This window comes from Haliotis rufescens, unplaced genomic scaffold (assembly GCF_023055435.1).
Source record: "Haliotis rufescens isolate VD_foot unplaced genomic scaffold, xgHalRufe1.0.p SCAF_6, whole genome shotgun sequence".
Lineage (NCBI taxonomy): Eukaryota > Metazoa > Mollusca > Gastropoda > Lepetellida > Haliotidae > Haliotis > Haliotis rufescens.
In genome coordinates this window covers 13900300-13927665 of record NW_025964334.1, presented here as the reverse complement: position 1 = coordinate 13927665, position 27366 = coordinate 13900300, and the positions used below count along the sequence as shown (strand labels likewise).

Below are 27366 nucleotides of genomic sequence, written 5' to 3'. Positions count from 1 at the left end.
CCACACTCGTGGGTTGTAGTTAAAGTAAAAGGCCACACTCGTGGATTGTAGCCAAAGTTCAAAGCCACACTCGTGGAATGTAGCCAAAGTTCAAAGCCACACTCGTTGAGGGAAGCCAAAGTTCAAATCCACACTCGTAGAGGGAAGCCAAAGTTCAAAGCCACACTCGTTGAGGGAAGCCAAAGTTCAAAGCCACACTCGTGGGTTGTAGTTAAAGTAAAAGGCCACACTCGTGGATTGTAGCCAAAGTTCAAAGCCACACTCGTGGACTGTAGCCAAAGTTCAAAGCCACACTCGTAGAGGGAAGCCAAAGTTCAAAGCTACACTCGTTGAGGGAAGCCAAAGTTCAAAGCCACACTCGTGGGTTGTAGTTAAAGTAAAAGGCCACACTCGTGGATTGTAGCCAAAGTTCAAAGCCACACTCGTGGACTGTAGCCAAAGTTCAAAGTCACACTCGTGGAGGGAAGCCAAAGTTCAAAGCCACACTCGTTGAGGGAAGCCAAAGTTCAAAGCCACACTCGTAGAGGGAAGCCAAAGTTCAAAGCCACACTCGTTGAGGGAAGCCAAAGTTCAAAGCCACACTCGTGGGTTGTAGTTAAAGTAAAAGGCCACACTCGTGGATTGTAGCCAAAGTTCAAAGCCACACTCGTGGATTGTAGCTAAAGTACAAAGACACACTCGTTGAGGGAAGCCAAAGTTCAAAGCCTCACTCGTTGAGGGAAGCCAAAGTTGAAAGCCACACTCGTGGGTTGTAGTTAAAGTAAAAGGCCACACTCGTGGACTGTAGCCAAAGTTCAAAGCCTCACTCCTGGACTGTAGCCAAAGTTCAAAGCAACACTCGTGGATTGTAGCTAAAGTACAAAGACACACTCGTGGAGGGAAGCCAAAGTTCAAAGCCTCACTCGTTGAGGGAAGCCAAAGTTGAAAGCCACACTCGTTGAGGGAAGCCAAAGTTCAAAGCCACACTTATGGGTTGTAGTTAAAGTAAAAGGCCACACTCGTGGATTGTAGCCAAAGTTCAAAGCAACACTCGTGGACTGTAGCCAAAGTTCAAAGCCACACTCGTTGAGGGAAGCCAAAGTTCAAAGCTACACTCGTAGAGGGAAGCCAAAGTTCAAAGCTACACTCGTGGAGGGAAGCCAAAGTTCAAAGCCTCACTCGTGGGTTGTAGTTAAAGTTCAAGGCAACACTCTTGGAGGCAAGCCAAAGTTCAAAGACACACTCGTGGATTGTAGCTAAAGTAAAAGGCCACACTCGTGGATTGTAGCCAAAGTTCAAAGCCACACTCGTGGACTGTAGCCAAAGTTCAAAGTCACACTCGTGGAGGGAAGCCAAAGTTCAAAGCCTCACTCGTGGAGGGAAGCCAAAGTTGAAAGCCACACTCGTTGAAGGAAGCCAAAGTTGAAAGCCACACTCGTGGGTTGTAGTTAAAGTAAAAGGCCACACTCGTGGATTGTAGCCAAAGTTCAAAGCCTCACTCCTGGACTGTAGCCAAAGTTCAAAGCCACACTCGTTGAGGGAAGCCAAAGTTCAAAGCCACACTCGTAGAGGGAAGCCAAAGTTCAAAGCTACACTCGTGGAGGGAAGCCAAAGTTCAAAGCCACACTCGTGGATTGTAGTTAAAGTTCAAAGCCACACTCGTGGTGGGAAGCCAAAGTTCAAAGCCTCACTCCTGGACTGTAGCCAAAGTTCAAAGCAACACTCGTGGATTGTAGCTAAAGTACAAAGACACACTCGTGGAGGGAAGCCAAAGTTCAAAGCCTCACTCCTGGACTGTAGCCAAAGTTCAAAGCCACACTCGTGGATTGTAGCAAAAGTACAAAGACACACTCTTGGAGGGAAGCCAAAGTTCAAAGCCACACTCGTGGATTGTAGCTAAAGTACAAGGCCACACTCGTGGATTGTAGCCAAAGTTCAAAGCCACACTCGTGGAGGGAAGCCAAAGTTCAAAGTCACACTCGTGGAGGGAAGCCAAAGTTCAAAGTCACACTCGTGGAGGGAAGCCAAAGTTCAAAGCCACACTCGTGGAGGGAAGCCAAAGTTAAAAGCCACACTCGTTGAGGGAAGCTAAAGTTCAAAGCCACACTCGTAGAGGGAAGCCAAAGTTCAAAGTCACACTCGTGGAGGGAAGCCAAAGTTCAAAGCCTCACTCGTTGAGGGAAGCCAAAGTTGAAAGCCACACTCGTTGAGGGAAGCCAAAGTTCAAAGCCACACTCGTTGGTTGTAGTTAAAGTAAAAGGCCACACTCGTGGATTGTAGCTTAAGAACAAGGCCACACTAGTGGATGGTAGCCAAAGTTCAAAGCCACCATACTCGTGGATTGTAGCCAAAGTTCAAAGCCACACTTATGGGTTGTAGTTAAAGTAAAAGGCCACACTCGTGGATTGTAGCCAAAGTTCAAAGCCACACTCGTGGACTGTAGCCAAAGTTCAAAGCCACACTCGTTGAGGGAAGCCAAAGTTCAAAGCTACACTCGTAGAGGGAAGCCAAAGTTCAAAGCTACACTCGTGGAGGGAAGCCAAAGTTCAAAGCCTCACTCGTGGGTTGTAGTTAAAGTTCAAGGCAACACTCTTGGAGGCAAGCCAAAGTTCAAAGACACACTCGTGGATTGTAGCTAAAGTAAAAGGCCACACTCGTGGATTGTAGCCAAAGTTCAAAGCCACACTCGTGGACTGTAGCCAAAGTTCAAAGCCACACTCGTGGATTGTAGCTAAAGTACAAAGACACACTCGTGGAGGGAAGCCAAAGTTCAAAGCCTCACTCGTTGAGGGAAGCCAAAGTTGAAAGCCACACTCGTTGAGGGAAGCCAAAGTTCAAAGCCACACTTATGCGTTGTAGTTAAAGTAAAAGGCCACACTCGTGGATTGTAGCCAAAGTTCAAAGCCACACTCGTGGACTGTAGCTAAAGTTCAAAGCCACACTCGTTGAGGGAAGCCAAAGTTCAAAGCTACACTCGTAGAGGGAAGCCAAAGTTCAAAGCTACACTCGTGGAGGGAAGCCAAAGTTCAAAGCCTCACTCGTGGGTTGTAGTTAAAGTTCAAAGCCACACTCGTGGAGGGAAGCCAAAGTTCAAAGCCACACTCGTGGGTTGTAGTTAAAGTAAAAGGCCACACTCGTGGATTGTAGCCAAAGTTCAAAGCCACACTCGTGGAATGTAGCCAAAGTTCAAAGCCACACTCGTTGAGGGAAGCCAAAGTTCAAAGCCACACTCGTAGAGGGAAGCCAAAGTTCAAAGCCACACTCGTTGAGGGAAGCCAAAGTTCAAAGCCACACTCGTGGGTTGTAGTTAAAGTAAAAGGCCACACTCGTGGATTGTAGCCAAAGTTCAAAGCCACACTCGTGGACTGTAGCCAAAGTTCAAAGCCACACTCGTGGTGGGAAGCCAAAGTTCAAAGCCTCACTCCTGGACTGTAGCCAAAGTTCAAAGCAACACTCGTGGATTGTAGCTAAAGTACAAAGACACACTCGTGGAGGGAAGCCAAAGTTCAAAGCCTCACTCCTGGACTGTAGCCAAAGTTCAAAGCCACACTCGTGGATTGTAGCAAAAGTACAAAGACACACTCTTGGAGGGAAGCCAAAGTTCAAAGCCACACTCGTGGATTGTAGCTAAAGTACAAGGCCACACTCGTGGATTGTAGCCAAAGTTCAAAGCCACACTCGTGGAGGGAAGCCAAAGTTCAAAGTCACACTCGTGGAGGGAAGCCAAAGTTCAAAGTCACACTCGTGGAGGGAAGCCAAAGTTCAAAGCCACACTCGTGGAGGGAAGCCAAAGTTAAAAGCCACACTCGTTGAGGGAAGCTAAAGTTCAAAGCCACACTCGTAGAGGGAAGCCAAAGTTCAAAGTCACACTCGTGGAGGGAAGCCAAAGTTCAAAGCCTCACTCGTTGAGGGAAGCCAAAGTTGAAAGCCACACTCGTTGAGGGAAGCCAAAGTTCAAAGCCACACTCGTTGGTTGTAGTTAAAGTAAAAGGCCACACTCGTGGATTGTAGCTTAAGAACAAGGCCACACTAGTGGATGGTAGCCAAAGTTCAAAGCCACCATACTCGTGGATTGTAGCCAAAGTTCAAAGCCACACTTATGGGTTGTAGTTAAAGTAAAAGGCCACACTCGTGGATTGTAGCCAAAGTTCAAAGCCACACTCGTGGACTGTAGCCAAAGTTCAAAGCCACACTCGTTGAGGGAAGCCAAAGTTCAAAGCTACACTCGTAGAGGGAAGCCAAAGTTCAAAGCTACACTCGTGGAGGGAAGCCAAAGTTCAAAGCCTCACTCGTGGGTTGTAGTTAAAGTTCAAGGCAACACTCTTGGAGGCAAGCCAAAGTTCAAAGACACACTCGTGGATTGTAGCTAAAGTAAAAGGCCACACTCGTGGATTGTAGCCAAAGTTCAAAGCCACACTCGTGGACTGTAGCCAAAGTTCAAAGCCACACTCGTGGATTGTAGCTAAAGTACAAAGACACACTCGTGGAGGGAAGCCAAAGTTCAAAGCCTCACTCGTTGAGGGAAGCCAAAGTTGAAAGCCACACTCGTTGAGGGAAGCCAAAGTTCAAAGCCACACTTATGCGTTGTAGTTAAAGTAAAAGGCCACACTCGTGGATTGTAGCCAAAGTTCAAAGCCACACTCGTGGACTGTAGCTAAAGTTCAAAGCCACACTCGTTGAGGGAAGCCAAAGTTCAAAGCTACACTCGTAGAGGGAAGCCAAAGTTCAAAGCTACACTCGTGGAGGGAAGCCAAAGTTCAAAGCCTCACTCGTGGGTTGTAGTTAAAGTTCAAAGCCACACTCGTGGAGGGAAGCCAAAGTTCAAAGCCACACTCGTGGGTTGTAGTTAAAGTAAAAGGCCACACTCGTGGATTGTAGCCAAAGTTCAAAGCCACACTCGTGGAATGTAGCCAAAGTTCAAAGCCACACTCGTTGAGGGAAGCCAAAGTTCAAAGCCACACTCGTAGAGGGAAGCCAAAGTTCAAAGCCACACTCGTTGAGGGAAGCCAAAGTTCAAAGCCACACTCGTGGGTTGTAGTTAAAGTAAAAGGCCACACTCGTGGATTGTAGCCAAAGTTCAAAGCCACACTCGTGGACTGTAGCCAAAGTTCAAAGCCACACTCGTGGAGGGAAGCCAAAGTTCAAAGCCACACTCGTAGAGGGAAGCCAAAGTTCAAAGCCACACTCGTGGGTTGTAGTTAAAGTTCAAAGCCACACTCGTGGACTGTAGCCAAAGTTCAAAGTCACACTCGTGGAGGGAAGCCAAAGTTCAAAGCCACACTCGTTGAGGGAAGCCAAAGTTCAAAGCCACACTCGTAGAGGGAAGCCAAAGTTCAAAGCCACACTCGTTGAGGGAAGCCAAAGTTCAAAGCCACACTCGTGGGTTGTAGTTAAAGTAAAAGGCCACACTCGTGGATTGTAGCCAAAGTTCAAAGCCACACTCGTTGAGGGAAGCCAAAGTTCAAAGCCACACTCGTTGAGGGAAGCCAAAGTTCAAAGCCACACTCGTGGGTTGTAGTTAAAGTAAAAGGCCACACTCGTGGATTGTAGCCAAAGTTCAAAGCCACACTCGTGGACTGTAGCCAAAGTTCAAAGCCACACTCGTAGAGGGAAGCCAAAGTTCAAAGCCACACTCGTTGAGGGAAGCCAAAGTTCAAAGCCACACTCGTGGGTTGTAGTTAAAGTAAAAGGCCACACTCGTGGATTGTAGCCAAAGTTCAAAGCCACACTCGTGGACTGTAGCCAAAGTTCAAAGTCACACTCGTGGAGGGAAGCCAAAGTTCAAAGCCACACTCGTTGACGGAAGCCAAAGTTCAAAGCCACACTCGTAGAGGGAAGCCAAAGTTCAAAGCCACACTCGTTGAGGGAAGCCAAAGTTCAAAGCCACACTCGTGGGTTGTAGTTAAAGTAAAAGGCCACACTCGTGGAGGGAAGCCAAAGTTCAAAGCCACACTCGTGGACTGTAGCCAAAGTTCAAAGTCACACTCGTGGATTGTAGCCAAAGTTCAAAGCCTCACTCCTGGACTGTAGCCAAAGTTCAAAGCAACACTCGTGGACTGTAGCCAAAGTTCAAAGCCATACTCGTTGAGGGAAGCCAAAGTTCAAAGCTACACTCGTGGAGGGAAGCCAAAGTTCAAAGCCTCACTCGTGGGTTGTAGTTAAAGTTCAAAGCCACACTCGTGGAGGGAAGCCAAAGTTCAAAGCCACACTCGTGGGTTGTAGTTAAAGTAAAAGGCCACACTCGTGGATTGTAGCCAAAGTTCAAAGCCACACTCGTGGAATGTAGCCAAAGTTCAAAGTCACACTCGTTGAGGGAAGCCAAAGTTCAAAGCCACACTCGTAGAGGGAAGCCAAAGTTCAAAGCCACACTCGTTGAGGGAAGCCAAATTTCAAAGCCACACTCGTGGGTTGTAGTTAAAGTAAAAGGCCACACTCGTGGATTGTAGCCAAAGTTCAAAGCCACACTCGTGGACTGTAGCCAAAGTTCAAAGTCACACTCGTGGATTGTAGCCAAAGTTCAAAGCCTCACTCCTGGACTGTAGCCAAAGTTCAAAGCAACACTCGTGGATTGTAGCTAAAGTACAAAGACACACTCGTTGAGGGAAGCCAAAGTTCAAAGCCTCACTCGTTGAGGGAAGCCAAAGTTGAAAGCCACACTCGTGGGTTGTAGTTAAAGTAAAAGGCCACACTCGTGGACTGTAGCCAAAGTTCAAAGCCTCACTCCTGGACTGTAGCCAAAGTTCAAAGCAACACTCGTGGATTGTAGCTAAAGTACAAAGACACACTCGTGGAGGGAAGCCAAAGTTCAAAGCCTCACTCGTTGAGGGAAGCCAAAGTTCAAAGCCACACTCGTTGAGGGAAGCCAAAGTTCAAAGCCACACTTATGGGTTGTAGTTAAAGTAAAAGGCCACACTCGTGGATTGTAGCCAAAGTTCAAAGCCACACTCGTGGACTGTAGCTAAAGTTCAAAGCCACACTCGTTGAGGGAAGCCAAAGTTCAAAGCTACACTCGTAGAGGGAAGCCAAAGTTCAAAGCTACACTCGTGGAGGGAAGCCAAAGTTCAAAGCCTCACTCGTGGGTTGTAGTTAAAGTTCAAAGCCACACTCGTGGAGGGAAGCCAAAGTTCAAAGCCACACTCGTGGGTTGTAGTTAAAGTAAAAGGCCACACTCGTGGATTGTAGCCAAAGTTCAAAGCCACACTCGTGGAATGTAGCCAAAGTTCAAAGCCACACTCGTTGAGGGAAGCCAAAGTTCAAATCCACACTCGTAGAGGGAAGCCAAAGTTCAAAGCCACACTCGTTGAGGGAAGCCAAAGTTCAAAGCCACACTCGTGGGTTGTAGTTAAAGTAAAAGGCCACACTCGTGGATTGTAGCCAAAGTTCAAAGCCACACTCGTGGACTGTAGCCAAAGTTCAAAGCCACACTCGTAGAGGGAAGCCAAAGTTCAAAGCCACACTCTTGGAGGGAAGCCAAAGTTCAAAGCCACACTCGTGGGTTGTAGTTAAAGTAAAAGGCCACACTCGTGGATTGTAGCCAAAGTTCAAAGCCACACTCGTGGACTGTAGCCAAAGTTCAAAGTCACACTCGTGGAGGGAAGCCAAAGTTCAAAGCCACACTCGTTGAGGGAAGCCAAAGTTCAAAGCCACACTCGTAGAGGGAAGCCAAAGTTCAAAGCCACACTCGTTGAGGGAAGCCAAAGTTCAAAGCCACACTCGTGGGTTGTAGTTAAAGTAAAAGGCCACACTCGTGGATTGGAGCCAAAGTTCAAAGCCACACTCGTGGATTGTAGCTAAAGTACAAAGACACACTCGTTGAGGGAAGCCAAAGTTCAAAGCCTCACTCGTTGAGGGAAGCCAAAGTTGAAAGCCACACTCGTGGGTTGTAGTTAAAGTAAAAGGCCACACTCGTGGACTGTAGCCAAAGTTCAAAGCCTCACTCCTGGACTTTAGCCAAAGTTCAAAGCAACACTCGTGGATTGTAGCTAAAGTACAAAGACACACTCGTGGAGGGAAGCCAAAGTTCAAAGCCTCACTCGTTGAGGGAAGCCAAAGTTGAAAGCCACACTCGTTGAGGGAAGCCAAAGTTCAAAGCCACACTTATGGGTTGTAGTTAAAGTAAAAGGCCACACTCGTGGATTGTAGCCAAAGTTCAAAGCCACACTCGTGGACTGTAGCCAAAGTTCAAAGCCACACTCGTTGAGGGAAGCCAAAGTTCAAAGCTACACTCGTAGAGGGAAGCCAAAGTTCAAAGCTACACTCGTTGAGGGAAGCCAAAGTTCAAAGCCTCACTCGTGGGTTGTAGTTAAAGTTCAAAGCCACACTCGTGGAGGGAAGCCAAAGTTCAAAGCCACACTCGTGGATTGTAGTTAAAGTAAAAGGCCACACTCGTGGATTGTAGCCAAAGTTCAAAGCCACACTCGTGAACTGTAGCCAAAGTTCAAAGCCACACTCGTTGAGGGAAGCCAAAGTTCAAAGCCACACTCGTTGAGGGAAGCCAAAGTTCAAAGCCACACTCGTGAGTTGTAGTTAAAGTAAAAGGCCACACTCGTGGATTGTAGCCAAAGTTCAAAGCCACACTCGTGGACTGTAGCCAAAGTTCAAAGCCACACTCGTAGAGGGAAGCCAAAGTTCAAAGCCACACTCGTTGAGGGAAGCCAAAGTTCAAAGCCACACTCGTGGGTTGTAGTTAAAGTAAAAGGCCACACTCGTGGATTGTAGCCAAAGTTCAAAGCCACACTCGTGGACTGTAGCCAAAGTTCAAAGTCACACTCGTGGAGGGAAGCCAAAGTTCAAAGCCACACTCGTTGAGGGAAGCCAAAGTTCAAAGCCACACTCGTAGAGGGAAGCCAAAGTTCAAAGCCACACTCGTTGAGGGAAGCCAAAGTTCAAAGCCACCCTCGTGGGTTGTAGTTAAAGTAAAAGGCCACACTCGTGGAGGGAAGCCAAAGTTCAAAGCCACACTCGTGGACTGTAGCCAAAGTTCAAAGTCACACTCGTGGATTGTAGCCAAAGTTCAAAGCCTCACTCCTGGACTGTAGCCAAAGTTCAAAGCAACACTCGTGGACTGTAGCCAAAGTTCAAAGCCACACTCGTTGAGGGAAGCCAAAGTTCAAAGCTACACTCGTGGAGGGAAGCCAAAGTTCAAAGCCTCACTCGTGGGTTGTAGTTAAAGTTCAAAGCCACACTCGTGGAGGGAAGCCAAAGTTCAAAGCCACACTCGTGGGTTGTAGTTAAAGTAAAAGGCCACACTCGTGGATTGTAGCCAAAGTTCAAAGCCACACTCGTGGAATGTAGCCAAAGTTCAAAGTCACACTCGTTGAGGGAAGCCAAAGTTCAAAGCCACACTCGTAGAGGGAAGCCAAAGTTCAAAGCCACACTCGTTGAGGGAAGCCAAAGTTCAAAGCCACACTCGTGGGTTGTAGTTAAAGTAAAAGGCCACACTCGTGGATTGTAGCCAAAGTTCAAAGCCACACTCGTGGACTGTAGCCAAAGTTCAAAGCCACACTCGTAGAGGGAAGCCAAAGTTCAAAGCCACACTCGTTGAGGGAAGCCAAAGTTCAAAGCCACACTCGTGGGTTGTAGTTAAAGTAAAAGGCCACACTCGTGGATTGTAGCCAAAGTTCAAAGCCACACTCGTGGACTGTAGCCAAAGTTCAAAGTCACACTCGTGGAGGGAAGCCAAAGTTCAAAGCCACACTCGTTGAGGGAAGCCAAAGTTCAAAGCCACACTCGTAGAGGGAAGCCAAAGTTGAAAGCCACACTCGTTGAGGGAAGCCAAAGTTCAAAGCCACACTCGTGGGTTGTAGTTAAAGTAAAAGGCCACACTCGTGGAGGGAAGCCAAAGTTCTAAGCCACACTCGTGGACTGTAGCCAAAGTTCAAAGTCACACTCGTGGATTGTAGCCAAAGTTCAAAGCCTCACTCCTGGACTGTAGCCAAAGTTCAAAGCAACACTCGTGGATTGTAGCTAAAGTACAAAGACACACTCGTGGAGGGAAGCCAAAGTTCAAAGCCACCATACTCGTGGATTGTAGCCAAAGTTCAAAGCCACACTCGTGGGTTGTAGTTAAAGTAAAAGGCCACACTCGTGGATTGTAGCCAAAGTTCAAAGCCACACTCGTGGGTTGTAGTTAAAGTTCAAAGCCACCACACTCGTGGATTGTAGCCAAAGTTCAAAGCCACACTCGTGGGTTGTAGTTAAAGTAAAAGGCCACACTCGTGGATTGTAGCCAAAGTTCAAAGCCACACTCGTGGACTGTAGCCAAAGTTCAAAGCCACACTCGTTGAGGAAAGCCAAAGATTAAAGCTACACTGGTACAGGGAAGCCAAAGTTCAAAGTCACACTCGTGGAGGGAAGCCAAAGTTCAAAGCCACACTCGTGGAGGGAAGCCAAAGTTCAAAGCCACACTCGTTGAGGGAAGCCAAAGTTCAAAGCCACACTCGTAGAGGGAAGCCAAAGTTCAAAGTCACACTCGTGGAGGGAAGCCAAAGTTCAAAGCCACACTCGTTGAGGGAGGCCAAAGTTCAAAGCCACACTCGTGGGTTGTAGTTAAAGTAAAAGGCCACACTCGTGGATTGTAGCCAAAGTTCAAAGCCACACTCGTGGACTGTAGCCAAAGTTCAAAGCCACACTCGTTGAGGGAAGCCAACATTCAAAGCTACACTCGTAGAGGGAAGCCAAAGTTCAAAGCTACACTCGTTGAGGGAAGCCAAAGTTCAAAGCCTCACTCGTGGAGGGAAGCCAAAGTTCAAAGCCACACTCGTTGAGGGAGGCCAAAGTTCAAAGCCACACTCGTGGGTTGTAGTTAAAGTAAAAGGCCACACTCGTGGATTGTAGCCAAAGTTCAAAGCCACACTCGTGGACTGTAGCCAAAGTTCAAAGCCACACTCGTTGAGGGAAGCCAACATTCAAAGCTACACTCGTAGAGGGAAGCCAAAGTTCAAAGCTACACTCGTTGAGGGAAGCCAAAGTTCAAAGCCTCACTCGTGGGTTGTAGTTAAAGTTCAAAGCCACACTCGTGGATTGTAGCCAAAGTTCAAAGCCACACTCGTGGAATGTAGCCAAAGTTCAAAGTCACACTCGTAGAGGGAAGCCAAAGTTCAAAGCCACACTCGTTGAGGGAAGCCAAAGTTCAAAGCCACACTCGTAGAGGGAAGCCAAAGTTCAAAGCTACACTCGTGGGTTGTAGTTAAAGTAAAAGGCCACACTCGTGGACTGTAGCCAAAGTTCAAAGCCTCACTCCTGGACTGTAGCCAAAGTTCAAAGCAACACTCGTGGATTGTAGCTAAAGTACAAAGACACACTCGTGGAGGGAAGCCAAAGTTCAAAGCCTCACTCGTTGAGGGAAGCCAAAGTTGAAAGCCACACTCGTTGAGGGAAGCCAAAGTTCAAAGCCACACTTATGGGTTGTAGTTAAAGTAAAAGGCCACACTCGTGGATTGTAGCCAAAGTTCAAAGCCACACTCGTGGACTGTAGCCAAAGTTCAAAGCCACACTCGTTGAGGGAAGCCAAAGTTCAAAGCTACACTCGTAGAGGGAAGCCAAAGTTCAAAGCTACACTCGTGGAGGGAAGCCAAAGTTCAAAGCCTCACTCGTGGATTGTAGTTAAAGTTCAAAGCCACACTCGTGGAGGGAAGCCAAAGTTCAAAGCCACACTCGTGGGTTGTAGTTAAAGTAAAAGGCCACACCCGTGGATTGTAGCCAAAGTTCAAAGCCACACTCGTGGATTGTAGCCAAAGTTCAAAGCCACACTCGTGGACTGTAGCCAAAGTTCAAAGCCACACTCGTAGAGGGAAGCCAAAGTTCAAAGCCACACTCGTTGAGGGAAGCCAAAGTTCAAAGCCACACTCGTGGGTTGTAGTTAAAGTAAAAGGCCACACTCGTAGATTGTAGCCAAAGTTCAAAGCCACACTCGTGAACTGTAGCCAAAGTTCAAAGTCACACTCGTGGAGGGAAGCCAAAGTTCAAAGCCACACTCGTTGAGGGAAGCCAAAGTTCAAAGCCACACTCGTTGAGGGAAGCCAAAGTTCAATGCCACACTCGTGGGTTGTAGTTAAAGTAAAAGGCCACACTCGTGGATTGTAGCCAAAGTTCAAAGCCACACTCGTGGACTGTAGCCAAAGTTCAAAGTCACACTCGTGGATTGTAGCCAAAGTTCAAAGCCTCACTCCTGGACTGTAGGCAAAGTTGAAAGCAACACTCGTGGATTGTAGCTAAAGTACAAAGACACACTCGTGGAGGGAAGCCAAAGTTCAAAGTCACACTCGTGGAGGGAAGCCAAAGTTCAAAGCCACACTCGTTGAGGGAAGCCAAAGTTCAAAGCCACACTCGTAGAGGGAAGCCAAAGTTCAAAGTCACACTCGTGGACGGAAGCCAAAGTTCAAAGCCACACTCGTTGAGGGAAGCCAAAGTTCAAAGCCACACTCGTAGAGGGAAGGCAAAGTTCAAAGTCACACTCGTGGAGGGAAGCCAAAGTTCATAGCTACACTCGTGGAGGGAAGCCAAAGTTCAAAGCCTCACTCGTGGGTTGTAGTTAAAGTTCAAAGCCACACTCGTGGAGGGAAGCCAAAGTTCAAAGCCTCACTCGTGGGTTGTAGTTAAAGTTCAAAGCCACACTCGTGGAGGGAAGCCACAGTTCAAAGCTACACTCGTGGAGGGAAGCCAAAGTTCAAAGCCTCACTCGTGGGTTGTAGTTAAAGTTCAAAGCCACACTCGTGGAGGGAAGCCAAAGTTCAAAGCCTCACTCGTGGGTTGTAGTTCAAGTTCAAAGCCACACTCGTGGAGGGAAGCCAAAGTTCAAAGCCTCACTCGTGGGTTGTAGTTAAAGTTCAAAGCCACACTCGTGGAGGGAAGCCAAAGTTCAAAGCTACACTCGTGGAGGGAAGCCAAAGTTCAAAGCCTCACTCGTGGGTTGTAGTTAAAGTTCAAAGCCACACTCGTGGAGGGAAGCCAAAGTTCAAAGCTACACTCGTGGAGGGAAGCCAAAGTTCAAAGCCTCACTCGTGGGTTGTAGTTAAAGTTCAAAGCCACACTCGTGGAGGGAAGCCAAAGTTCAAAGCCACACTCGTAGAGGGAAGCCAAAGTTCAAAGTCACACTCGTGGAGGGAAGCCAAAGTTCAAAGCTACACTCGTGGAGGGAAGCCAAAGTTGAAAGCCTCACTCGTGGGTTGTAGTTAAAGTTCAAAGCCACACTCGTGGAGGGAAGCCAAAGTTCAAAGCCTCACTCGTGGGTTGTAGTTAAAGTTCAAAGCCACACTCGTTGAGGGAAGCCAAAGTTCAAAGCTACACTCGTAGAGGGAAGCCAAAGTTCAAAGTCACACTCGTGGAGGGAAGCCAAAGTTCAAAGCCACACTCGTTGAGGGAAGCCAAAGTTGAAAGCCACACTCGTGGAGGGAAGCCAAAGTTCAAAGCCACACTCGTGGGTTGTAGTTAAAGTAAAAGGCCACACTCGTGGATTGTAGCCGAAGTTCAAAGCCACACTCGTGGACTGTAGCCAAAGTTCAAAGCCACACTCGTGGAGGGAAGCCAAAGTTCAAAGCCACACTCGTGGGTTGTAGTTAAAGTAAAAGGCCGCACTCGTGGATTGTAGCCAAAGTTCAAAGCCACACTCGTGGACTGTAGCCAAAGTTCAAAGCCACACTCGTTGAGGGAAGCCAAAGTTCAAAGCCTCACTCGTGGATTGTAGTTAAAGTTCAAAGCCACACTCGTGGAGGGAAGCCAAAGTTCAAAGCCACACTCGTAGAGGGAAGCCAAAGTTCAAAGTCACACTCGTGGAGGGAAGCCAAAGTTCAAAGCTACACTCGTGGAGGGAAGCCAAAATTCAAAGCCTCACTCGTGGGTTGTAGTTAAAGTTCAAAGCCACACTCGTGGAGGGAAGCCAAAGTTCAAAGCCTCACTCGTGGGTTGTAGTTAAAGTTCAAAGCCACACCCGTGGAGGGAAGCCAAAGTTCAAAGCAACACTCGTGGATTGTAGTTAAAGTACAAAGACACACTCGTGGAGGGAAGCCAAAGTTCAAAGCCTCACTCCTGGACTGTAGCCAAAGTTCACAGCCACACTCGTGGATTGTATCTAAAGTACAAAGACACACTCTTGGAGGGAAGCCAAAGTTCAAAGCCACACTCGTGGATTGTAGCTAAAGTACAAGGCCACACTCGTGGATGGTAGCTAAAGTTCAAAGCCACCACACTCGTGGATTGTAGCCAAAGTTCAAAGCCACACTCGTGGGTTGTAGTTAAAGTAAAAGGCCACACTCGTAGAGGGAAGCCAAAGTTCAAAGTCACACTCGTGGAGGGAAGCCAAAGTTCAAAGCTACACTCGTGGAGGGAAGCCAAAGTTGAAAGCCACACTCGTTGAGGGAAGCCAAAGTTCAAAGCCACACTCGTGGGTTGTAGTTAAAGTAAAAGGCCACACTCGTGGATTGTAGCCGAAGTTCAAAGCCACACTCGTGGACTGTAGCCAAAGTTCAAAGCCACACTCGTGGAGGGAAGCCAAAGTTCAAAGCCACACTCGTGGGTTGTAGTTAAAGTAAAAGGCCGCACTCGTGGATTGTAGCCAAAGTTCAAAGCCACACTCGTGGACTGTAGCCAAAGTTCAAAGCCACACTCGTTGAGGGAAGCCAAAGTTCAAAGCCTCACTCGTGGATTGTAGTTAAAGTTCAAAGCCACACTCGTGGAGGGAAGCCAAAGTTCAAAGCCACACTCGTAGAGGGAAGCCAAAGTTCAAAGTCACACTCGTGGAGGGAAGCCAAAGTTCAAAGCTACACTCGTGGATGGAAGCCAAAATTCAAAGCCTCACTCGTGGGTTGTAGTTAAAGTTCAAAGCCACACTCGTGGAGGGAAGCCAAAGTTCAAAGCCTCACTCGTGGGTTGTAGTTAAAGTTCAAAGCCACACTCGTGGAGGGAAGCCAAAGTTCTAAGCAACACTCGTGGATTGTAGTTAAAGTACAAAGACACACTCGTGGAGGGAAGCCAAAGTTCAAAGCCTCACTCCTGGACTGTAGCCAAAGTTCACAGCCACACTCGTGGATTGTATCTAAAGTACAAAGACACACTCTTGGAGGGAAGCCAAAGTTCAAAGCCACACTCGTGGATTGTAGCTAAAGTACAAGGCCACACTCGTGGATGGTAGCTAAAGTTCAAAGCCACCACACTCGTGGATTGTAGCCAAAGTTCAAAGCCACACTCGTGGGTTGTAGTTAAAGTAAAAGGCCACACTCATGGATTGTAGCCAAAGTTCAAAGCCACACTCGTTGAGGGAAGCCAAAGTTCAAAGCTACACTCGTAGAGGGAAGCCAAAGTTCAAAGTCACACTCGTGGAGGGAAGCCAAAGTTCAAAGCCACACTCGTTGAGGGAAGCCAAAGTTCAAAGCCACACTCGTAGAGGGAAGCCAAAGTTCAAAGTCACACTCGTGGAGGGGAGCCAAAGTTGAAAGCTGCACTCGTGGAGGGAAGCCAAAGTTGAAAGCCACACTCGTTGAGTGAAGCCAAAGTTCAAAGCCACACTCGTGGGTTGTAGTTAAAGTAAAAGGCCACACTCGTGGATTGTAGCCAAAGTTCAAAGCCACACTCGTGGACTGTAGCCAAAGTTCAAAGCCACACTCGTTGAGGGAAGCCAAAGTTCAAAGCCACACTCGTGGGTTGTAGTTAAAGTAAAAGGCCATACTCGTGGATTGTAGCCAAAGTTCAAAGCCACACTCGTGGACTGTAGCCAAAGTTCAAAGCCACACTCGTAGAGGGAAGCCAAAGTTCAAAGCTACACTCGTGGAGGGAAGCCAAAGTTCAAAGCCACACTCGTGGATTGTAGTTAAAGTTCAAAGCCACACTCGTGGTGGGAAGCCAAAGTTCAAAGCCTCACTCCTGGACTGTAGCCAAAGTTCAAAGCAACACTCGTGGATTGTAGCTAAAGTACAAAGACACACTCGTGGAGGGAAGCCAAAGTTCAAAGCCTCACTCCTGGACTGTAGCCAAAGTTCAAAGCCACACTCGTGGATTGTAGCAAAAGTACAAAGACACACTCTTGGAGGGAAGCCAAAGTTCAAAGCCACACTCGTGGATTGTAGCCAAAGTTCAAAGCCACACTCTTGGAGGGAAGCCAAAGTTCAAAGCCACACTCGTGGAGGGAAGCCAAAGTTCAAAGTCACACTCGTGGAGGGAAGCCAAAGTTCAAAGCCTCACTCGTGGGTTGTAGTTAAAGTACAAGGCCACACTCGTGGATGGTAGCCAAAGTTCAAAGCCACCACACTCGTGGATTGTAGCCAATGTTCAAAGCCACACTCGTGGGTTGTAGTTAAAGTAAAAGGCCACACTCGTGGATTGTAGCCAAAGTTCAAAGCCACACTCGTTGAGGGAAGCCAAAGTTCAAAGCTACACTCGTAGAGGGAAGCCAAAGTTCAAAGTCACACTCGTGGAGGGAAGCCAAAGTTCAAAGCCACACTCGTTGAGGGAAGCCAAAGTTCAAAGCCACACTCGTAGAGGGAAGCCAAAGTTCAAAGTCACACTCGTGGAGGGAAGCCAACGTTCAAAGCTACACTCGTGGAGGGAAGCCAAAGTTGAAAGCCACACTCGTTGAGGGAAGCCAAAGTTCAAAGCCACACTCGTGGACTGTAGCCAAAGTTCAAAGCCACACTCGTTGAGGGACGCCAAAGTTCAAAGCCACACTCGCGGGTTGTAGTTAAAGTAAAAGGCCGCACTCGTGGATTGTAGCCAAAGTTCAAAGCCACACTCGTGGACTGTAGCCAAAGTTCAAAGCCACACTCGTTGAGGGAAGCCAAAGTTCAAAGCCACACTCGTGGGTTGTAGTTAAAGTAAAAGGCCACACTCGTGGATTGTAGCCCAAGTTCAAAGTCACACTCGTGGAATGTAGCCAAAGTTCAAAGCCACACTCGTTGAGGGAAGCCAAAGTTCAAAGCCACACTCGTAGAGGGAAGGCAAAGTTCAAAGCCACACTCGTGGAGGGAAGCCAAAGTTCAAAGCCACACTCGTGGGTTGTAGTTAAAGTAAAAGGCCACACTCGTGGATTGTAGCCAAAGTTCAAAGTCACACTCGTGGACTGTAGCCAAAGTTCAAAGTCACACTCGTGGAAGGAAGCCAAAGTTCAAAGCTACACTCGTGGAGGGAAGCCAAAGTTCAAAGCCACACTCGTGGATTGTAGCCAAAGTTCAAAGCCACACTCGTGGAATGTAGGAAAAGTTCAAAGCCACACTCGTAGAGGGAAGCCAAAGTACAAAGACACACTCGTGGAGGGAAGCCAAAGTTCAAAGCCTCGCTCCTGGACTGTAGCCAAAGTTCAAAGCCACATTCGTGGATTGTAGCTAAAGTACAAAGACACACTCTTGGAGGGAAGCCAAAGTTCAAAGCCACACTCGTGGATTGTAGCTAAAGTACAAGGCCACACTCCTGGAGGGAAGCCAAAGTTCAAAGCCACATTCGTGGGTTGTAGCCAAAGTTCAAAGCCACACTCGTGGATTGTAGCTTAAGTACAAGGCCACACTCGTGGATTGTAGCTAAAGTTCAAAGCCACACTCGTAGAGGGAAGCCAAAGTTCAAAGCCACACTCGTTGAGGGAAGCCAAAGTTCAAAGCCACACTCGTTGAGGGAAGCCAAAGTTCAAAGCGACACTCGTTGAGGGAAGCCAAAGTTCAAAGCCACACTCGTGGATTGTAGCTAAAGTCCAAGGCCACACTCTTGGACTGTAGCAAGCCACACTCGTCGATTGTAGCCACAGTTCAAAGCAACACTCGTGGATTGTAGCTAAAGTACGAAGACACGCTCGTGGAGGGAAGCCAAAGTTCAAAGCCACACTCGTGGATTGTAGCTAAAGTTCAAAGCCACCACACTCGTGGTCTGTAGCCAAAGTTCAAAGCCCCACACTCGTGGATTGTAGCCAAAGTTCAAAGCCACACTCGTGGATTGTAGCGTGATGACTGATTTGTGCAATGGTGCATTGTCCTGATGAAAGAGCACACCTTTTCTCAGCCTCCCACGTCTCAATTGCACCCCGGAATAGCCCCCGAAGTGTAGCTTAATATGCTCTGTTTATTGTCTGCCCTTTTGGAAGACAATAAACATCCACCCCTCGGCATTCCAGAGCACAGAGGTCATAAGCTTTCCAGTTGATGGGACAGTCTTTGCCTTCTTTGGTGGTGGGGATGTCAAATGCTTCCATTGCTCGAAGTGGTTAACCCAGGTTCCACCCATAGTCACAAATCATTGCAAGAACCCTTCTGGATCAGCTTCAAATAGAGCTAGATTATCACCAGACCTCTTATACCCGGTGAGTTTTTTAACAGATGTGAAAAGCTTTTGAACCTCACGAGCTGATACTGTTTTCATTGCCAAAGTTTCTGTGATAATGGAATGTTCTCTCTCCCGGGAAATGACTGCTGAACTAGCGATATGACGCTCAGTAGGATCTCCATATCGTAGATTCTCTGCATCATTTCTGGTGTTGCTGACGCCCTGGGACTTCCAGGGTGGCTCTTTCTGTCATGCTCAAGTCTGCTGCCAAACCTCTTTACAGTTGCATAGAAAGGCACCCTTTCCTCGTTATGTACTTCTATCTTCACGGATGGCTTTTGGTGTTAAGACCTTTTTACTGACTTGCGGCAAGAAACAATTTGCTTCATTGACTCAAGTGTTTGTGGATACTCCTCTGTGACATCATGTGATGTCCACAATAGAAGCCTTCATGGTGACACGATTCCCTTGATGTGAGGCTCAGAACGTATCAATCTACCCTTGTACTTTAATTCATGTACCTATATTTGATGTATTGATACACAGTATTAATGTTCCTGCTTTAGTATACTATGACACTGAAAATGATCGTATATATATACAATTCAAAAGTATTGTATGCACTGACTAGTATTCATTTAGCATTCACATTAAACAGAGAATGGGGAAAAAGCTCATCATTGGCTACTGTGACTGAGGGTGGAATCTAGAGGCATCCATTTGGACACTTGTTTTATGGACCAAGGAAAAAAACGTTCTGAATGAATGAATAAAGAATACATCTGTGTTAAAACAGGAGATTGAATTTATTTACCATTTCACCTAATCTCACGACTGACGCCAGTGATATAGCAGTTCAATTATTTTTTCATGATGAGTGGCAGACAATTGTATATGTTTTCAACAGTCTGGCGCATTATCATTTTCTTCAAGCATTATCGGCCCAATGATGCCATGGTTACATTGTGACTAAATATCAATGCATGAATCGCTTTGTCACAAATAATGGTGCATTGTATGCATAGTATTCGAAATATAGTTCTTAAAATGTTACATTTAATGGTTCTGTTCAGCTCAAGTACCAGTGTTTCAGGAAATATCCACATAATTGTATACTCTCATCAATTTTGTTTCAGCAGCAGTAGCCTTTAATATCCCACTGATGCAGAATGGGACGAGGCAAGCTGTCTTCAAGGGGCATGAAGAAACAAAACATTTCGACAACAGCCTTGCTGCATGTGCTGTTGATTGGCTTATTTTGGAACCTGTTTCCTCTGGTAGTTTTCTTTACCGATCCAAATAGCCCGGACTTGTGTTTAATAAACTTGAAGAATTTGTTCTACACTGGACTATGCTTTCTGAAACTCGCCTTCGCCCTTCTGAATAACAGAGTGCGAACGTCCCTGTTGAGATATGGCGCAAGGAGAGTTTTCTGTTGTGGTTTGTTCATTGTCTTATCTAGTTACCTATTTGTTGCCGTAGTTTTGGACAGGTCAGCTCTTTGGACATGGGAAATATTTAAGTCTAATTACATCAATAGATTAGAGGATAGCATTGTTAAGATAGATGAAACCAGATCCCAGTTTATGGTGCGTGACCGTGAGATCCCCGGTCCAGAACCCCTGAAGCTTGAGAGACTCATGCGATACGAGGGTGAAGATGTGAGAATGGTTTGTGAAGACGTGCTGATTTACCTTGAAATTGTAAAATTTCACAAGAAGCAGGTGATCTGGAAGCATAATGGACAGATAATTGAATCATCGCCCTGGCACCATATCACAACAGTGTTTGAAGAAGTCCCTTTGAATATTACTGATACTTATTTTTATCGTGTAAAGTCAAAGCTTGAAATTAATCTTATCAATGCTGAAGATTTTGGAAAATATTCCTGTCACGTTGCAAAAATGGCCACAATACTTGCGTCACTTGCGAGCAACCCCAAAAATTACAACACACCTATGAGACACAAAAAGAGGGAAACACACACAGGTAAACAAGGTTCCGCCAAAAGTAAAAATAATGAAGATTATTCAGAAAGAAGAAAGTCGTCTGAATGCCCGAATGTCAGCAAAGAACAAACCAGATGCCAAGTTCCTGTTGAGGATTTGCCTCCTACGAACTTCAAACCCTTACCATACACATGGTCTGCAGAGTTCATTTTAGAAAAGATCAAACCAACGAGAAGAATTGTGTCTGTTCCAGTTGGTGGTATAGTGTCAACAAGTGCGTCATATAGTTACTTGAATGACGTGCCAAGCGTAGTTGATTTTGATCATGAAATCAACGGAAAGTCCTTCCTAAAGACATGCGAGGGACTTGATCAGTCATGCTCCATATTTGTGTTCCTGTACTGGTTCTTGTGGCATGATGGTGGCCATTACTCAAACATTCCTGCCTTCTATAGAAAACTTCAGATGGTGGAGGGCGTTGGCGGCACAAGCTGGCAATGCGTTTGTCCTTACACATACGGAGTCCACAAATTCGTCTTCTATCGCCAGTTCTACAATACGGCCCTTGGAACATACGAAATTATTGATGTGGAATATCCCGACACTGTAGAACTTGTTCCTCAGGAGCCCCTTGTCTTGGATTTGTATTACAATGGCTCAAAGAAACTTCTTCCTTTGCCAGAGCTCTCTTGTTGGGGGGGAATAGAAACAACAGTCTGCAAGTATCTTGAAATCATTTTACAGTCGATGGCTTGTGACTTTTTCCTCAAAGAGAAACAAATTTTCTACGGTGGAATAATTGTGTGTTTAGCTGTTTCTTATTGTTTAAGTAAAACGCTCTTGACGAGGGTGACCAATCCAATCATCAACATGATACTTCGGAGGAGACGAGTCAACATTCAGCCAATCCGAGGCAGAGGTACACTAGCAGGACTTGCGCCAGCAGACAACACTGTTGTGAAGTACGACCTCTACATTTCGTATGCAGATGAACAGACGGCAATGGCGACTGAAATCGCCCAAGCGCTCACTTCCCGGGGTTTGAGAGTGTGTTTTCGTGATAATGATGTTCTCGGAAATGAAATTGTTAACCAGGCTGTTTCAAGGCTGATTGTGGAGAGCTGGAAATTTCTCGTCATTGTCTCACAAGAATACGTCGACAGTGGACTTCAGAATAATTTTGAAATACACCTTATCATACAGAGACTGCGTGATGGTTATATTGACAATAGAAATGTTGCCATGTTAGCCCTCAATCCTGATTTGATTCCAGATCTCTTCAGCAGTTTCGTTATTTTAAGCCACTATGAAAACAGTTGTGATGTTTTGGATGATATACTGTTATGGCACGGACAATCTTTATTTCCTAATGAATCATACACCTCGGCCCAAATTACAGAACTACGCCACTGCCAAGGGATCTTCGACTGCATTATCATGTTCTTCATATATTTTAATACAACAGTGTTCATTTGCAGTTATATTCTTCATATTTTATAGTTGTAAAATGGTTTGTTTGATTGAAGGCATATATATGGACCATTGATGTGGTATGGACATCTTCTCAAGGCAAGCGTGTCCACTAGCCTATATCAATGCCTAGTTTCTACCCTTGCCACATCAAGGCCACTTTTCTTGGCTCGACCCTGGCGCCACCTCGCGTAGACTACGAATTGTGCTCCTTGTAATGAAAACGCGATATCCAATTGAAGATGAAAAAGACATATCCCAGCGGTAAAACACTTTCGTACGAAGGTGTACCAGTCGTGGATGTTGATTTTGTGAAACGTTCTCTAATTGGACTATCTATATGTGCGATAGTCCAATCATTTTTAGCACAGGAAAGTGGGCTTGGTGTGGCAAGCTTTGAAACAAGCCTTTGATGAAAATGAAATATTTAAAGAAATAGGTGCACCTTATGCTAATTAGTTTAGGATTATGAGGTTAGGATATGTGCATGGGCTGAGCATGTTCTGAACAAAAGCCCATTTGGGTGAAAGAGGGATGCAATTATTATGATGACAATAATTTCCTTCTACATTGTATATGGACCCTGTGAGGATTCTGGGATGGAATATGTCTAAAGGGCAACTTAAACAGGATCGGTTGGTCAGTCCTAGTGACTTGGATTTATACATTCAGAATATATATGTAATAGGTACGATGTATGGATGATTCATGTGTTTGATCACGCTTTTCATAGTACATTACATAGTATTGCTCTATGCTACAACAATCCATCATTGTGGCAAATTGTTAAACAGTGTATATGGTATCCTAGGGCTGGGTAGAGATGATTGTATTATGACATTAACAATGTCGCCGAGATGTTTTATACAGAATGTGCTAGTGCTGCTGTTGGTACATTGTGTGACAATGTGTGTGTTTCAGAGGGGCGATCATCCTCAGAAACTATTATCATTGAATAAATGCCAAATTATTACTTTTGGCATCAGCCAAATGTGCCAAACAAGTGATTACGTATTTCATGTTTACTATGTTTACTATGACGTTGTATTGTTATGAATTGGCCAAACTGTTGCTGAGATTTGTTTTTTTTACCGATAATTGTTTAAATAGTATTCTGTACCTGATGATGAATGGCAAATGTTTTTCGTAGGGAAGTGTGTAGGAATGTGAGTAATAGATGGTGATTTCAGAAAACCAGTTACCTGCCACGCACATTGGCAGCTAGGGAGACTTCTCTAGCCAGCTACTGTCATAAGGCCGCATTCTGAAAGCTAACGGCTGATTGAGCTGTTCGCCATGTTACCAACATGAAGAATATACATCTCCTGTTGTTCTTTCAGGTGAACCGTCAGGCGATTTTCAAAATGATATGTTGTTGTAATTGACTAGATTATTTTGCTTAACGGCCAGGAATGATTTAGTTGTAAAAGATAAGTACAATAGTAGGAAATACTGAAAGGCATCTGTATACAGAATAACCGTATTCGACGTATAAAGCGCTCAGGGCGCTCTCAAAACTAGAAATAGGGGGATCTTATTAGAATATTATTTTGAGTTGAAAGATCGTAATTTCGTGGCTTATGCTGACAACCTGAAATGTTTATATACGACAGAAATATTTTTCCAGGATTTAATTGCCCATAATTAAGGGTGCATATAACATACGAGTGCGTATTATACACGAATAAATAAGTCTTGTGTACAGTTGGAAGGGGTGCTAATTGAGATTGTTCACTAGCCAATAAATTAGCAAATATCGCCGTGGGCGCTTATTAGAGCAACGCGCTTATTACGTCGAATACGGTATATTGATTCTAAATTCGGTTTTGCAGCAAATTCTCTGTGTGTATGTAGATGTTGGCCGTGGAACGGTTGAGCAAAATTCTCAACACGCCATTGTTATTATTATATGTTCATGTTGATTGCTTGACCGGTTGTTAAAGACGCCTTAAGTATTAATTCATGTCATTTGTCATGAATGGCTCAATCACAAATAATGATGCATTGTCTTTGTGTTGTGCAAAATAAAGATTTAAAAAAATGTTACTTGTATTTCCCCATCCTCACATTTAAGGATTCTGGTGAGCTTCAATACTATAGTGTTTTAGATAATACTGTTTTTGAAGCTCCATTAGCAGCAAGCGTAATCCGAACCTTGTCAATCATAAGCGTCACCTAGTTTCGTTATATCACGATCTATCTGCAAATATCCCTCCATGATTTTGACATTGAAGTAAATAAGGTTACAGTATCATAGAAAGTCACATAGTATTGTATAGGGCTGGAACGAGTCCACATTTACTACACGGGTACCCACACCCCTATTACCCGACCCTACCCGGGTACCCGCTGTTGGTGTCAAGAGATAGGTACAAAATGTCCGATTGGGAATAGTTTGCCATTAGCCCTGGCAAAATGTATTTCGATACACGTATAAAACGATGTGGTCATGCATACACTGAAGTTGACTGACATTTTAGCTTTGTTCAAACATATGTAAGTCAGAAGGAATGCGTTCATAGTCATGAAGAAGAGCGAACATTAGAGACTTAAAGTTGTCGTGTAACCATGTAGTTATATAGTGACTTTTTGTCATGAAACAATGTATCACGCGACTAACCACGGGTCCGGGTAGTCCAGTGGGTAACCGGGTCCTACTCGACCGACCCGAGTACCCCGTCCCAGCCCTAGTATTGTACTTTATCTATTGAGTCAACTTTAGGGGTGTCATGTTCACTGTTGATATCTATGTTTATCAGTCATTGAATGTCCGCACTAGCAGCACTTGTCAGACATGACCTAGTTTATATTTATAGAAAGTAAGCTGGGCATTTCATCCAGATAAACAATGACCTGATTCACAAGATGTTTCTGGAGACGGTCTTCCCCTAAATTGTTTTAAGATATATTTCACTTTGTATTCGGACTAAACAAAGACATTTAGTAATCACTTGTGTTGGATATACCATTACCTATGTCATGCTTGCGATATGAAAGCCATCCAGTCTGTTCTGATTAGCTGAGAAAAGTCACATGACCTGTTAATGATACGTTCAGGGGTCAACATCTAACCAGACTTATACTTGTCATTCACTACCACATGGTATTTTATTTGACGCCGTACTAAGCAGTGTTCCAGTTATATGACGGCGGTCTGTAAATAATCGAGTCTGGACCAGACAATCCAGTGACATCATGAGCATCACTCAAGGCAATTGAGATACGATGACATGCATCAACCAATTTGGCTAGCCTTGACCACCCGATCGCGTAAGTCGCCTCTTAAGACAAGCATAGTCGCTTTTACTAACACCATATTGACACAAGTAATGGAAGGCACGTCAAGCAGTCTGAAGCATAATTATGTTTTTCACGACTTTTTGGGGACAATGTTTTTTTTCTCAATAAAAACCCATACCCCCTAATATCAAATGGTTGGTCCCCAAAAACGTTTGCTGACGTTACAATATCAGCAAAGCAATGAAAGTCATGAGGGGTCATAATGCATCCCTAGGAAAGTGCCTCTTGCAGTTGTCACAGCACTAAAACGTTTTCACACGTATGTACAAGAAGTACTGCTTAGGACTGACACTGCTGCAATCTCATGGTTGAGGAGCCTCAAGAATCTGGACACCATGGTTTCCCAGAGTTGAGAAGTTTGAACCTGTTGGTCACTCATTGCCCTGCAGGCAACATGGGAATACTGATGCCCTCTCAATATCTCCATGTACCACATGTTCAAGGCAGAGCCCTAATCAGAGTCGGGGCGGTGGCGTAGCCTAGTGGTTAAAGCGTTCGCTCGACACGCCGAAGACCCGGGTTCGATTCCTGACAGGGGTACAATGAGTGAAGCCCATTTGTTGTGTCCCCCGCGTTGATATTGCTGGAATATTGCTAAAAGCGGCATAAAACCTCACTCACTCACTCTAATCAGAGTCCCAATGATGGTGATGAAGTTGAATCTGCACAAGGTAGAATCAAATTTGTTGGTGACAATGTCCCTACGGAAACGAGCAGCAATGTTTTATTCTTGCGAGCTATTACAAGACAAAATCTACATAGAATGGATGTTGGTCCATGGTTGGTTTTCATCTGCTTGATGGATGGGGGATAGCACAAATGAGACAAAAGCAGTTTCAGGACAAATACATAGCACGTTATTTTTCACTTCTAAAGAAGACCAAACACAAGCTACAAAGACCAGATACTACATCCCATTTTGCTTCTTCTCTGAAAAGGGCGACGGGGTAGCCTTGTGGTTAAAGTGTTGGCTCGTCATGCCGAAGACCAGGGTTTGATTCCCCACATGGGTACAATGTGTGAAGCCCATTATCCGGTGTCCCCCGCCTAATATTGCTGGAATATTGCTAAAAGCCGCGTAAAACCATACTCACTCACTCACTCTTCTCTGAAAACTCTGTGGAGACAGTGGAAAGAACTTGCGGTTCACATGGGGCTACTGTATCGCAGGTGGGGAAGTGAAGATGAGGATCAGAAAGTTCTTTAGCTCACAGTACCTGAATTAAAGAGGGACGATGTCTTGAAATACTGACATGATGTTCCTTCCTCTGACCATTTGGGCTCTGAAAAGGCTTTGGGGATCCATTTTATTGGCCATCAATGAAAGACGATATATCCACACACTTTTCTGTATGTCCCTTCAACGAGGGAGCTGAAGAATTACCTAGCACGTGATGACCATGGCTCATTGAGAGTCCTTAGGGTGTGGTATGACGATGGGAAGACTTTCAGAAGTCTATACAGACTAAACCTGTATTATCTACTGCCCCCCTCCCCCTCCCATCTACACCTCCACTAGCAATTAAGGCAAATGAGCTTGTCCTCCAGTGGCTGGATCATAGTAACATTGATAACTACATCCACCGCACAAACAAGGACTTGGATCCCGCCATCATTTAGAAAAAGTCAGTGGGGGAGGTTCTGGAGGACTGTAACCGGCGAATACGTGAATCCAACGTGAGATACAGCGTTAGAAATTGGCACTCGTCCTATAGTCCTTGCCAATCTGCTCAATAGTAAAGGTTTCACAAGGACCAGTAGACATTTGCCATTTTTTATGTTATCATTGTAAGGACTAGTGGACTATTACTGTTAGTTTCTTTCCCTGGATATGTGCTTTCTTGACGCTCAAGGCCTCAGTAAAGCTTTCAAAACGTTTTGTGGTAGATACGTGGAGGACATTTCCAAATTTGACGCATCAGTGACGAAAATTATGTCCGATGCAATTCCCTATTTTGACTTGTACCATATGAGGGCGGTCGGGTAGCCTAGTGGTTAAAGCGTTCGCTCGTCACGCCGAAGACCCGGGTTCGATTCCCGACATGGGTACAATGTGTGAAGCCCATTTCTGGTGTCCCCCGCCGTGATATTGCTGGAATATTGCTAAAAGCGGCGTAAAACCATACTCACTCACTCACTCACTCATTGTACCATATGTTCCCATATTTTTTCGGGTGAACACTTGACTTGCCTTTGCATGTGTTTGTCACGGGTGCCACCGGAGGTGCAGGATACGCTCACCTTTTCGCGAACACCTGGTATCATTACTATTTGATTGTGATTCAAAAACACATGTTCATGATATAGTCGGAATTGTACAATCGACTCTCGACAATCGCTTTATTTCTTCTTGGCCATCTACTAATACTTATGTGCGTCCCATAAAGCGTCATGCCCAGGAAGAACAAAGAAGCCGTGCACAGTATCTTCATCA

At 45.6% G+C, this 27366-nt stretch overlaps 1 protein-coding gene across 2 annotated transcripts in view; it reads left to right on the top strand.

Annotated features, from left to right (window-relative positions):
- LOC124135453 overlaps positions 1 to 23234 on the top strand; it is a 29494-nt gene extending 6260 nt beyond the window's left edge. Inside the window, exon 2 of one of the 2 annotated variants that reach the window (XM_046500794.2) lies at positions 19353 to 23234. In XM_046500794.2, coding sequence (XP_046356750.2) covers positions 19383 to 21662 — 2280 coding nt within the window. In that variant the 5' untranslated portion in view covers positions 19353 to 19382 and the 3' untranslated portion in view covers positions 21663 to 23234. Of the gene's footprint in view, positions 1 to 19349 lie in introns of both variants that reach the window. The other variant, XM_046500795.2, reaches the window with a different exon arrangement.
- The last annotated feature ends 4132 nt before the right edge of the window (positions 23235 to 27366 follow it).